Source organism: Gallinula chloropus, assembly GCF_964237585.1.
Source record: "Gallinula chloropus genome assembly, chromosome: 1".
Taxonomy (NCBI): Eukaryota; Metazoa; Chordata; class Aves; order Gruiformes; family Rallidae; genus Gallinula; species Gallinula chloropus.
The window spans coordinates 182,682,912-182,697,262 of NC_140085.1; the positions used below are offsets into that span (position 1 = coordinate 182,682,912).

The window sequence follows — 14,351 nt, forward strand, 5'->3', positions numbered from 1 at the left end:
TTATCACAGAACACACAAAAAGGAGCACAAATGGTCGGACGTTTCTCAGGCTTTCCCAGGTTTCACTGGATTCCAGTTAAGCACAGCATGTTGGTCCCCATAGGAAGTCTTTTCTGCATGTGTTGGCTGGTTGTGTACGCTTTGGCTTCCCCTGCGTATTGCTTGGTATGTTAGTCTCTGGTTAGCAAATTCTTCAGTGCCTGTAAAAATTCAGCTTATTACCAGCTCTCGTTCTCTAACTCTGAAGTTGCTTCTTTCTCCACTTGACTCAAGGAGGGACTGTTGGGGTTTGATGGGTTTTCGACACAAAGAGTCCTGGTTTTACAGTTCTAGCAAATGTTTTATATAAAATTAAGTCCAATGTATCTTACCTATTTATTTTTTGGATATATTTACAAGTAGGAATTGAGTCTTGTTATACTTGAAAGTTCATCATGCATTTGCTAGGCTTATCGGGGTGTCTTTGGTAAAAGTGGAATACGTTACATGGGTGTTGTCGTGACCAGTTCGTTTGTCCTGAAATTAGTTTCTCTGATAAGCAGTCTGGGGTTGTAGATCTTCTTGAATGCAATACTAGTCCTATCCCATTTTTAAACACGATCAGCATGTTTTGTTCTGTGTGAGTTTTCATCCTTTAGAAAAAAGCCAAATACAATTGCATTGACCTTTATTATCGCACTAGAATTTTGAGTGGAAAAGAATATGAAAAATGACTATAAAAATGTCAGTGCTGTTAGTTGGCAGAACAGGTTTTCTTCTCCTCTGTACCTGGTGGCCTGAGTAAAAATGGAAATTTTGCAGCATTTAACTGCTATTATAGCTAGAGCCAGGCATGGTAAGCAAAAAGGAAAAGGAAACAAAAAAGTGCCACTCTTTTTTTTGGTGTATGAATGACAGCACTGACTTCCAGTTGTACTAGTCGCTTTTGAGGATAGAAAGACCTTTTATATATCTTAGAGTTTAGTTTATATCCTGCTTAGACCTTGAAACTTTTCACTAACAGAAAACAGACAGATGAATTACTGCATCTTTGTTTGTGAAACACAGTGCTTCTCTGGGACAGGGAATCTTGTTCCTAGTTCATACAGTTTTATTCCTGGAATTTCACTGCCTTTGATAGTAAGGCCTCGTTCGCGGTGTAAAAAAATGATATATCTCAGATTGCATTTTGAAAGTACTAGTTGTTGCTTGCTTTGATTTGAATGTTAAATATTGTGTGTGCATATTGTTATTATTACATATTCTATTTCATTTTGTATAGCTAGTCTAAATTGCTACCTGAAGTCGTTGATACTTTATTAAAAAGTACGGGGTCCTAACATGCTAATAATTTTTTAAAAATGCTACCTCAGGAATTCAGTGTCAAATTCTTCATTTTAGAAACTATTACAATTAAGAACAGTTAGTGCTACATTGATGTTTTCAGTTTCCATCCCAGGGTATCATTTAAGAAATCTGAATACCCAGCTTTTGATTATTTATTATGTTGGAGAACTTCCCACACTTCTAACAGTTTCTTTAAGTACCTTCTCTTGAGACTTCATATTGCTGCCGCTTGTGCTTTTAACAGCTTTCTAACCCACCTTTTGCTATTGTATAAATTAGAGTTTGCAGCTGGTTCCATTTAAACATTTGGATAAGGCCCAGGTGGGCAAAGGTGTGCAGATCTCATTGGAATCAGTGGATCACATGCACCTCGTCACCACTGTGCATCTGGGCATAATCTCAGAAGGATTTGAAGGCCTGAGCTCTTCTGTCTTAATATTCTGATATATACGATAGCCTCAGTATTTAGAGGAAATAAGAGAGCTGGGGTGTGGTAGCGACTAAGGCAATACTAAGAAGAGACTATTCCTACATGTTTATGCTAGAATATTGTGCTAAGTTATTTATCTCTCTTTCTATTTTTGTATTTTTAATTTTATGCACTGTTTTTTTCTGTTCTGATGGCTGCCCTTCGGGATAGGCTGACCTCTGCTCTCCGTATGACATCCTGCAGTCGGATATTCGTCACATTCGAAAGACTGTTGACACTCTGCTCGCCCTCGGGGAGAAACCCCCACAATCAACTTCTACCTTTCGCTCCTGGGATCTAATAGGCTTTTGTCTTTTCCACATACTTTTTATAGTCTTGATGTATATAACTTATCACTGGAATGTGCTAACAGCATAACCTGTTCGCATGTGCACACAAACTTTCTGCTTTGTCTCTGACAAATTACAGGTACTTAATTTCCTTCCTTTGTCTTACAAACTTCTCCCTTTCCCTGGCTTCCCTTCCTTGTAATATCTTTATTAATCTCTTGAAATAGTGGAGAGAGGGAGTAGCATCTTGAAGGCACGTCCTGTCTCTTCTCCCCTCCCCTCCAGCTCTAGTTTAAGAACTTATGTACCACTTTATTTATACTTTTTCTTTTATGTTGCCTAGACTACACAGTAAAATGTGTTAAAGTAGAGAAGCTACTCTTATCCCACTTTTGGGTTTAGGCTAGATATGTATCACAAGCTAAAAATAACTGAGCCTCTTTCTTTTTGTGAAAATCCAAAAATGCTGCAGATACTGAAGCAACTGAGGTGGCACTTTAATAAGATGATAGTATTTTCTGAGTTGGTGCCAATTATCTCAACATACTTTGTGTTAAGAGCACTTAGAGAACTACCTTTCAAATTACTGTTATTTTTTTAATTCTTTAGGTTAACAAGATTACTGTAACTTTAAAGGTCGTTGGTCATCTCTACTGTTCCAATTAAATTCCGTACTGGAGTAGTTATGTTTTCCTACTTAGATTTGTTTTCCTCCAGATGCCATAGAATAATCTTACTTCTGCTGCACAAAGCAGCATTGAACTGCTTTCAAATGCTTGTTACGCTACACCCCGAAGATGACTGTAAATGACTAGTGGGTGTGAGCAACCTGTAATATGCCAGGGACTTTGGAATGTTTCAGAACACAGATGGTGGAGTGCAGCACGGTACAATAAGATGGTTTAAGAATAGGCTGTTAGATTCCTGTATCTGTCCTTCTTATGTGTGACGTCAAGCAAGTCACATCACTATCTTGTCTCTGTTTCATCACCTGTGAAAAGGCAGGTAATGTTTGTTGGTTTGTGTAACAAATGTAACAACAGTGCAGCTAGGAAAACAGATCATCTAGGAAGACTCTAGATTTTCCATCCTCAGAGATTTTAAAGAGTAGGTTAGACAAGCATTGGCCACGAGGTGTTTTGGCATGTTTGAACTCTGGTTAGTGCTGGAGTGATGACCTTCATTTCCCTTCCAGTTCTGTGTTCTAGTCAGTCCGTTGTAAAACTTGAATAAGGTTTTTATTTTGTTTGTTTTACTCCTTATCAACATGAAATATAGACGAGAAAATTAATTGGAAAATACAAAACCTCAGATATAAACCTATATTGACATTGCAGTATTGGCTTAGATGCTGCTGACTACATTTGTAATTCAGTGTCAGGCTAGTTAACCAAAGAAATACATACATTTCTCACTGCCAAGTATATAAAAAAATCCCAACCTATAGACTTTTAGAGGATAACTAGCATTAGAACTTGTATGTTACTGATCATTTGGGCCATATGGTTATGATTTAGTGCTACACTGTAAATATTCCCATTGCATGGCTACTTGTAAAATTTTATTAACAAACTTCTAGATGCAGTTGAATTCCTGGTTTCCATGGCTGAATTATATACAAACATTTATAAAAAGGATGAAATGTATAATTAGATGTGTATTTTAAGATGGAAAAATTAATTTCAGGCAATGGATAAATTGATTTTTAAATGGTTTAGCGTCTACCAGCTTCCTGTGCATACGTGTAGCAGCTTTGTTGTAAAGAGTGTCTTCTGTACCCAGGCATGAGTTCAGGGGGTGCTTCGAGGCTCTTCATACTCAAGGAGAAGGTACTGGGTATTTGGATGTGTCGCTATAGGCCGTGCTCTCACCCCACACAGGCCTCTCTGAACTGTGTGCCTAGTTTCAGTCACTCCAACACCAGACACTGGATTACTTGGAGTTGGAGATTGACACTTCCACTTTCAACAGATTGTTGTCTTGATTTTGGTTGTCTTGTTTTAATGTTGTTGCTTTTGTAGTGATACTGAGAAAGTGACATCAAACTCGAATGAGTTCAGAATCTGTTGTATGATTCTTTATCATCCAGTGTTGATATGTGAGACAAAAGTCATGTCTTCTCTAGGGCTGAGATTTTACTCTTGCTGCTATAAGTGGTAAACAGGTCTCCTGACAGTGTGTTGTCCACTCCTTATATTGTACTGATCTGCATGTTTGAGTATATTTTAACATTTTTTGAAATTAGAAAATCAGGTAGTGAAAGTTGTTGCTACCATCCTATAGTACCCACATGTCTCTGTCTTGTGTTATTTCTGATCAGGCACTGTGTGCAGTGGCTTTGGGAGGGAGATAGGAGAGGTGGTAGGCCAGTGTGTTTTGCATTTCCAGGGTGTAGAAATGGAAGTTAATGTCTCCAGATTAGCATAGACAGTGGGTCAGAATTGGAACTCTTGTTGAGTTGTGCTAAAGTAGACCAACTGAATCATAGAATTATTTAGGTTGGAAAAGACCTTTAAGTTCATCAAGTCCAACTGTTAGCCAAGCACTGCCAGCTCCACCACTAAACCATGTCCCTAAGTGCCACATCTACAGGTCTTTTAAATACCTCCAGGTTGTTTACATATGGACATGTCTCAGTGATAACAGTGCCTAACTCTCAGACTTGTCTAAAGTTTGAACTTTGCATATACTTACTATGCAGAGCTGTCTTTTAGCTCTCAGCTATGACAATGCACAGTAATTAAAGTGTCACATTGCAAGCAGTGCTACAACTTGGAGTTGAAGCCATCTCGAACCAGACCGAGAAAGGCAACAGTACTCTCTTGATGGCAAGCACAGCCTTAATATTGAACCTTGCCTAGTTTGGTATTTTTGTCCTGGGTGTTACTGATAACACTTTAAATATACATATATCTGACAAGCAAAGGTATGGTAAAATGTAGCCTTACATTTCTCTTAAGTGTGACTATAGTAATGTTTCTCAGAATATATTTCAAACATAACACACATTGGAAAAATACCTGTCTGCCCATCCCATGAAGCCAGTAACTCTCCCACTAAATGAGGAGGTGGAAGCTGAGGCCTCATTATCTAATGAAGGTTTTTTTCTTAACTGAGTCCTGTTTCTGTGCTGCTGTTCGGTGACTTTAGTCCTTGGAAAACCAACAGTTCAACCGACTGGTGATTCTTTACCACTGAGAAGACCCCAATACCGAGACATTCAGTTCCATACAGTTTGTACTTAACTGCTCACAGCCACTCATATGACCAAGTTGATGACCTTGGGCTTAAAAACAATGTACACTGTAGTTCACCCACCTACTCATTGATAATATGAATCAGATTTGCTCCCCCATTTGTTTTCCCATTCAGTATTTTTCTATCACAGTGATCATCAGAGGTTTTTAAACTGTTAATTTCTTCATAAATTGGTCTACTCCAGCCAGTACTGTGGTGGTCCTGTCATTCCTACTGGGGTAAAGTAATAAATACAAATTGTTATGAATTAATTTAAAATGCATACAGGTAGAATGTGCTTGCACTGGATTCCAGAGACATTTTGATGTGTAGATTTCTCTGTCTTTTTCCCTGAGCCAGGAAACAGATAAATATTTTTCAAGTGCAGAATAATGCGTTGTAGTAATCCTTTAAAAGTCTCCTTCTTCAAATGTATATTAATGAACTTTTACATCTGAAAGCTATATATGGATCCCATTGTGTTCCTAATGAGTTTTCTGAAAATCTGCACTTAATTGTGGACAGGGTTTGAATTAGACCTGCGAGGAGGGGGTGGTGAGGCACCAGCAATGTCTAGTGGAAGGTGTCCTTGCCCATGGCAGGTGGGTTGAAGCTTTCAGGTCCCTTCCAACCCAAACCATTCTGTGATTAAATATTCAGTCCAGTTTTTTACTCAGTTTCCAGATTATTGCAATTTAACTGTTTTTCACAAAAAAAAAAAAGAGGTATTCTTGACATTTTTCTCCTGTTAGCAAAACAATGAAGGCCGTTGTAAGTGCATGTTAGAAAACATGGTAGAGCAGGTGTTTCAGATCACTGCCATGTCCTTCATTTGTATCACACAAGCTGCATTGTGCAGGAAGAGCAGTACAAAAATACTTTAAAGGAACAACCCATTCTACTTTGATATCAAACACACTCATTCCTTCACTGGATCTGTCACAATTCAGTGTATAAGGTTATGGTTTCATTGGTGTTTCAAGTGTAAATACACGTTTGCTGTCCAGTGTGTGTCTGTCTGCACGAAGTTGTCTCTTCCCTCCACTCTCAGGTCACTGTTTCCTGTAGCATGCTAGAATGAAGCTCTGAGGTATTTTGGCAAAATATATGGTCTCCTTTTAAAATTCTGGGGCTCAAGGCCGAATCTGTAAAGAGGCCTGAAGCCCACCATCTGCAAATACAGTTTTGTAGATACTTGTAATTTATTACATATTCAGAAGATAGACATATTGGGCTATCTAACTGCCTATAGCTCCAAATACAGAGTTGCAGCTGCAGCATTCCAAGTACTGGGGTTGGTTTGTTGGGTTGGGTTTTTTTGCTTTGTCAAACCTGGCAGTGAGTACTTCACAAAGCATTCTGATCTTTCCTTTGTAAATTAAAAGCCAAAAATTGTCAAAATCTTAACTATAACCTGAATTACTGCGCTCTTTGGTCTTCTGCTCTTTTCTTTTGTACTTCAAATGGTAACTTCAGGGCATTTGGGTACATATGGACATGATCAGTAATAGTGGATAAGGAAAATATATATAAAGAGACATTATTTCATATTGCCTTTGATGAAAAGCTCAGTGCTTGCTGTGGGTTTTTTCAGCTCTACAGAAGGAAAACATGGCCCTGATCTAACAAAATGTGGAGGGTTTATATATTTGATGTGTTTGCTCAAACATAATAAGGCCTTGAAGTTCCTTTTGGTGGCTTTTCAGCATATCTGGCTCCAAAATTTAAATGACGAGAGTTACACGGGGCTATTTTTTTTTTAGTTTGGACTTGGCGAAACTACGTGCTCCAGTATTGCATTATCTTCTGAATTATTTTTCCCTGATAGATCTGAAACCAAGTATTCTACAAATGCAAGGAAGAAATGAATGAGAGGGTCTCTTGCCAAATTCCAGAATCCCATTTCTCTATATTTTTGCGAACAAATGCAGTTGGCCCCAGCGTTGCCATGATGTGGTCATTTCACTGCTTGCCCATGTGATGTGACAGCAACAGTTAGTTTTTGATAATGAATCACTGTATTGGAATTGTCAAGCCATTTCCCCTGACCCAAACCAATTCTAATAATTATCTTGACTTTGAAGGCATCTGATGCCAAAGAAAATCCATGTGCACGTGTGGCGTGTCACGTCTCCTTGTGGGGTCAGTGTCCTGTCTCCTTGTGGGGTTGGTGTCCTTGCGTGTTCCCATGAATGTTCCAGGGTTAGAAACGTGCTCTGGGGAGCACATGCACACGTACACGTTTGTGGGTACCCCTGTTGTACTGTCTTTTTTGTGTCGCTCTGTGACTCAGCCTCTGGCTGCTGCCACCTTGTTGTGCTTTTGTGCTTGCTTTTTTTTTTTTTTTCCTTTTCCCATCAAAAGGGGTTTGTTCTTTTACTTCATGATGAGTTTGAAAACATCATCCATTCAAAATGGCTGTGTGTCTGTGGGAAGAGGTTTGCTTGCAACAAATATTGAAGTTCCTTGGTGTTTCTTAGGGAGAAAAAAATACATTAAAAATTGAGATCCTAATTTTTTCATTTAGAGAAGAGACATGCCCATGCTGCTGTGAGTGGCATGACAGCCCTTCAAACATAACTCTGTTTAAAAACTTTTAGACTGGTCTTGAGAATTAGTAGCCAGGTCTGTCTGTCTTTCTGGGTTTGGTTGAGGAATAGTTTCAGCAAGGGTATTTTTAGAGAGACGATTCGTATTACTACATTGGAGTGTTATGGCTTTGATGTGAATGTGAGAGAGGAATCTTATCAAAGGTGAGGAGTGAGGTTGAGTCTTCTCAGAGTCATGGGAGATTTGTTCTCTTGGTTGGTCAGGCACATTGTCTCAGAATGTCAGGATTTAAGCCCCAAAATGGGACTTTGGGCAACCTGGTCTGGTAGAGGGTGCCCCTGCCTATGGCAGGAGGGTTAGAACTAGATGATCTTTGAGGTCGCTTCCAACCCAAAGCAGTTTGTGATTCTAGATCTTCATGGTATGATCTAGTCAGTGGTTTTCAGATACCAGTTGTAGTGTTTTAGAGAGTGAGGCAGAGCATAGAAGATGGACTGTGCTGCAGGGACAGCAGCTGAATGTAAGGACTGAGGCACTTGGGATCTTGCCCATGGTAACTGCTCCATGTTATGCAGAAAGCTGAGTTGATTGTCAGTGTGTTCTGGATTCCACCCTTGACAGGATTTGATTCTCTTATTCTGAGAAGAGTTAAATTACACCACCACAGGATTGTTGTGGTTGGAAAAGACCTTTAAGGTCATGGAGTCCCACCATTAACCCAGCACTGCCAAGTCCACCTCTAAACCGTGTACACCCTCAGGGATGGTGACTCAACTGCTTCCCTGAGCAGCCTGTTCCAGTGATTGACAGCCCTTTTGGTGAGGAGTTTTTCCTAATTCCCGATCTAAACTGCCCCGGGACAACCTGAGGCCATTTCCTCTTGTCTCCTCACTTGTTACTTGGGAGAAGAGACCAACTCTCACCCGGCTACACCCTCCTTTCAGGTAGTTGTTGAGAGCAATAAGGTCTCCCCTCAGCCTCCTTTTCACCAGGCTGAACAGCCCCACTTCCCTCAGCCGATGCTCGTAAGACTTGTGCTCCACACCCTTACCCAGCTTCGTTGCCCTCCTCTGGACACGCTCCAGCACCTCACTGTCCCTCTTGTACTGAAGGGCCCACAACTGGACACAGTTCTCAAGGTGCAGCCTCACCAGTGCTGAGTACAGGGGGACAATTCGTTCCCAGTCCTGCTGGCCGCACCAGTTCTGACACAAGCCAGGATGCCGTTGGCCTTCTTGGCCACCTGGGCAGACTGCTGGCTCACCATCAGCTGGTTGTTGACCAGTGCCCCAGGTCCTTTCCCACCAGGCAGCTTTCCAGCCACTCCTCTACAAGCCTGTAGTGCTGCCTGGGGGTGGTTGTGACCCAGGTGCAGGACCCAGCACTGAGGCTTGTTGAGCCTCATACAGTTGGCCTCGGCCCATCGATCCAGCCTGTCCAGACCCCTCTGCAGACCCTTCCTACCCTCTGGCAGATCAGCACTCCCACCCAACCTGGTGTCATCTGCAGTCATACTGAAGATTCACTCGATCCCCATATCCAGATCATTGACAGAGATAGAAAGAGCACTGGCCCCAGCACTGAGCCCTGGGGAATGCAGCTTGTGACCAGACACCAACTGGCTGTAACTACATTCCCCACAGCCCTTTGGGCCCGGCCATCCAGCCAGTTTGTACTCAGCAAGGAGTGCACCCCTACCCAAGTCATGAGCAGCCAGTTTCTCCAGCAGAATGCTGTGAGAAATAGTGTCAAAGGATTTAGAAAAGTCTGTTATTACTCTAAAGCAGTGATTTAAAAGTACGTGAGGCAGGGCTGATGAAAGCCATTTCCAGACCTTTGAAGACAGTGATTAGGGGTCAGATAAGAGAACTGCTTCGTGACACATGAAGATGAAGTGTGTAATTTTTAGGAGATGATGTAGGTCTCATCAGCTTTGGAAAGTTCATTGCAGCCCCATGTTTAATTCTAAAACCTTAACCAGGCTCCACCTTCTCCTTAACAAGAAAAGGCTGTCCAGCGCCCATGGTTCAAGCCCTAGTGAAAACTGATGTGTAATAACAAAGGAAGCAGCACACAGTGAAACTTCTCAGTCCTAAAACACAGCTGTACTTTTTATAGATGTCCTTAAATAGCTTTCCTTACATCCCCAAACACGGCAGGGGCAGAGAGGCTGCTTTATGGGAGCCAGATTGCCATACTGTATTTAAAGGAAATAGATAATGCATAAAGGGAGAAAAATTACATTGGATGGATTTTTTTAATGAGAAATGGGGCAAAGGCTCCTCGATGCTCTTGGTAAAAATGTGGTTAGAAAGAATTCCTAGCAAGAAAGCCTGACAGGATAGTTCTCCATTTGACTTCAACAGAAGAATCCAGAATATCCTCAGGCATAAATATCTAGCAAGGTAGGTTGTTTGGGGGCTGTTGGGTTTGGGGTTTTTTATTATCCAGTCCTGACCCTTCAGCCCCTTGTAACATCACTCAGTCTCAGGCTGTTGGTCTGGCAAGGGAGACGGATGAAATATTGGCCTGTTGTGGGCCACCAAGTCTGTTAAACAAGAACCTACCATGCAGGGGCACCAGAAAGAATTAGAAGAGACTGGACAGAATAGTGTTTCACTTCAGAGGTCTGATTTGCAGTCTCAGTAAATGAGAGGGATATCGTTTTTTTTAAAAATTATCAGAATCGGAGTATTGTAGATTTTTATATGAACTGTGTCCCAAAACATGAGATTGGCAAAATATTTTAAATAAAATCATACATTTGAAGTAAGAAATGCTTTGGGGTTTGGGTTTTTTTCCTTTTATTCAATAACATCACCCAGATAATGATCAGAGAAGGGTCCTCCCCATCTCCCCTCCTTTGTAGCAACTTCACTTCTAATCAGATACTGGTTCAGGAGTTTACATCCTAAAATATATTTGTTTTTCTCTGGCACTTTTACAGAGAATAAAAGCTGGGGGCGACCTTCTCTGATAGCTTGTAGCTCAATATCTCAGGCAGAAGAAAAGCAAGAATGAAGTGCAGAACCCAGTATCCGAAATGACCCATTCAGGGTGGGTTTGGAGTGGAAATCTGGGTGATGAACTGGAACGGCTGCGGGATGGGGACATCCCTTTGTGCCCCAACTGAGCAAACAGCTCCAGCAGAGAGGGGCAGGCAGGAATGGGAGGCAGTTGCAGCAGCGATTTGGTCAAGGTGGATCAGAATCCACCATGACAGAGGACCTGGGATTACATAAAGGTGAAAAAAGAAGCCACAAGTTGGCATCTCTCTCATCACAGAAACAGGACAGAATATTCAAAAGGTGACAGGCAGTTAATACAAATATAACCTCAAGTGTTATCAGTTGCTTATAGAAGCTAAAATTTTATTGAAGGGTTAAGAGATTCAATACTGAGAACATCAAAATCACCCTCTCTTTCTAAAAACATCAGTATCCCATGCTGCTGTGGTTGAGCTCCAGCCCATAACTGAGCACCGTGTGTGTGGCTGCGTGCTCACCCCTTGGATGAAGAGGATGGAAAAAACCCTCATGGGCTGAGATAAAGACAGTTTAATAGGATAATGAAGGAAGAGAATAATAGTGTATTTATATCAGTATATAAAAAATAAGTCATACACAAATGAAATCACTCACTAGCCCTGGAAAAACAAACCTGATGGCAGTCTTGTGCACCTGGCAGGAGTGGGAAGCTGGAGAGTCCTTAACTTAGTGTAGGTGTTACAGCTGCCCATCAACAGCTTAAAACATCAGCGTGTTTTCAATATTATTCTTACCCCAAATCTGAAACAGCTCTATACCTGCTGCTAGCAAGGAAGTTACCTTTATCCCAGGCAAAAGCAGGACACGTGTCTGCTGATGGTGAGGTGTGGGCATTTAGAGAAAGAGCAGGTGATTAGGTCACTGAGATGGTGCCTTTTCAAGCTCGAAGCAATCTGATATGCTCAGTTCGAGGACTTGTGAGCCTGATGCTGTGTTTAGCTCCACGTGTTTGTGTTCAGCTCTGTTTCTTAGGGTTTTTTTCCTATCTGTATTTGTCATCACGCTTACACTGTGGCTTCCACGTTGTGGCAAGGAGTCTCTCAGTTGTAACGATGGTTTATGTGATGCAGTCCAGCTTTTCCATTAATTTATCACCAGTCTGCTGCCCGATTTCACAATTTCAGAGTTCTCACAAGCAGGAATGCCCAGGTACATTAAGAAAAACTTCTTTTTGAAGAGAGGGCCTCCCCCAATGTGAGGCTGCCTCACGGGAGGGCTCCTCCTCACCTGTGGGAGATGCAGGGTTTACTGCTTGCCTGTCTGCCGGTGTGACAGCCCCCGGGGGCAGCCAGCAGGTTTGGCCCTGGCCATGCTCACTGTGTCTTCACAGTGAATAAAGTTGATTCCTGGATATTTCAAAATCAGCTGCTAATTGCTCAGAATGAAATGCTTTGCCCATCAGATGTGCAGCATGGCATGTGCTTTTCCATAAGCACTAGTGGGCTGGCTTCCAAGGTGCGTATCCTCAGGGCAGCAGAACTTTTGGTGACTGGTGTAACCAGCCTTTGGTCCCCAAACGTGCTCATACCTAGTGTCAGGCAAACACCACACCACCTCATTTTTGTAGGTGAAAATTGAGTGTGTACTTGCTGGCCCTCACTCTTAGCTGGGGCATTTACATACTGTAACGACCACAGAAGGGGTTGGTTTCTGAGGCCCAGACTATTATTAACAGATCTCTGACTAACTCATAGGTGTAACGAGAGCAAAGCCTGTCCAAAACCACAGGAAGTTCTCTAATTAAGACCATGCAGTGGTTCCTTCTTGTTGGGCGTTCCGCTCCAACCGTGTTCGTGTGAAGCAGATGACTGTGGTGACTGTGCAACAACCTAATCGTTACTCCTTTGTCTGTCTCTTTGTAGGAGAAGCTCTGCCTACCACATCACATCCTAGAAGAAAAGGGCTTGGTAAAAGTGAGCGTAACAGTTCAAGCATTGCTAGATGTAACCACAGTGAAACAAGCTTTATTCACATGAAACTACTCTCTCTGCTGTTACCAGCTCCACTGTGCCATCCACGATGCAAAATACTGCCCATCCTTTCGAACCGCGTTGAAAACAAAACCGAACCAAACCAAACCTTGCTCCAGGAGCATTCTTGTGAGTTTGAAATCTCCCCCCAGACTGTGCACGTGCGTCGAACTGCAAACCAGAAACTCACCAGACACGTTTCCCGGAGCAAACTGGCGCCTCACAGCTTTTACAGCTCACTTTGTACCCTACCTACTAAAACCGCCCACTTCTGTGCCACTTAAAAAGGTGTGGAGTACACAGCCGTCTTGCAGCAAGATACCTTCCTGCTATTAAACTGAGACCCATCGTAATCACCTGGGGGAGGGCGGGGGGGGGGGGGGGAAGGAGGGGAGAGCACATCAGACTTTGGCCACGTTAGGTTGTTTTTTTTTCCCTGCAGTTGCTTCAGGCTGTTGCCTTTTAAAAATATTCAGACATAAAATATTTATATAAATATTATTTATTAGTGAGTTGTTATTCATCCTTTGGATGCAAAATGTAAATTAGGAAACTGTATTTTATTACTGCTTTTTTGTGGTTAAACACTTTATTTTAATATAAATATTTAGTTATTTTTTATTCCACTTGGTGTGCAGTAGCTCTAGATCTCCATAAATCGTATTTTCTAACATGTAAGATAAAAAGCCAACAAAATAGGTGCTTTTATTAAAAGGACAGCTAGCTGGAACGGCATTCTTTATTTCTTGAATTTGTGGTAAAAATTTGTCTGCATTCCATTGAGTTTCCTACATTCCAGTAGCGCTTCCCTCCCCCCCCCACTGAATTGGCTGAAACCGAGAGCGCACCCATTTTATTTGTATATAGATGTTTAAAAAACAAAAAGGAAAAAAAAAAAGCAAGATAGAAACTTGAAAATGAAATGTGAAGGAGCGTTGCAGATGGGTTACCTTACTATGCACAAGACATTCAACTTCTGCCACAACACAGTGAACGATGCGCGTTAGGACCGTGTGTCTTGGGATGCGATTTTGCACTGTAACTTGATTTCTCTTGATGACTACAGCACTACAGAACAAACTGACAACAGCACAAGGACGTGAGCGGGAAGATTTACCAGGCAGCCAAAAGGGTTGTTAATTGTTTTCCTCAGTGATTCCTTCGCGAGGAGATGGGATGGTTCCATCGCCAGAGTCTCACTGACCCATCTTCCCGCTACCACCTGCTGGAGTCTCCATCCTTTTCCCACAGAATTAAGCACAAGGTTCTGTAGCGCCGTCGGCAGGATCAGACCTCTAAACCCACGTCAGCAATAGGAAATAAGGTGGTTTTGGTTGGGTTCTTTGTTTTTTTCTTACCACTACTTTAAATTTGTTGGAGGAGATTTTTAAAAGCGGGGTTGATTCTTGAAGTGTCATGTAGATCAAGAAGGGATCCTCGGGGTCATGGTAGCTCTTTGAGA

At 41.8% G+C, this 14,351-nt stretch overlaps 1 protein-coding gene across 1 annotated transcript in view; it reads left to right on the forward strand.

Moving 5' to 3' along the window:
• LRCH1 (leucine rich repeats and calponin homology domain containing 1) overlaps positions 1-2,173 on the forward strand; it is a gene marked incomplete at both ends in the record, with an annotated part of 112,697 nt that extends 110,524 nt beyond the window's left edge. Inside the window, one exon of the mRNA XM_084269530.1 lies at positions 1,967-2,173. Within this exon, the coding sequence (XP_084125656.1) occupies positions 1,967-2,173 (207 nt within the window). The remainder of the gene's footprint in view (positions 1-1,966) is intronic.
• Between the last annotated feature and the right edge of the window lie 12,178 nt (positions 2,174-14,351).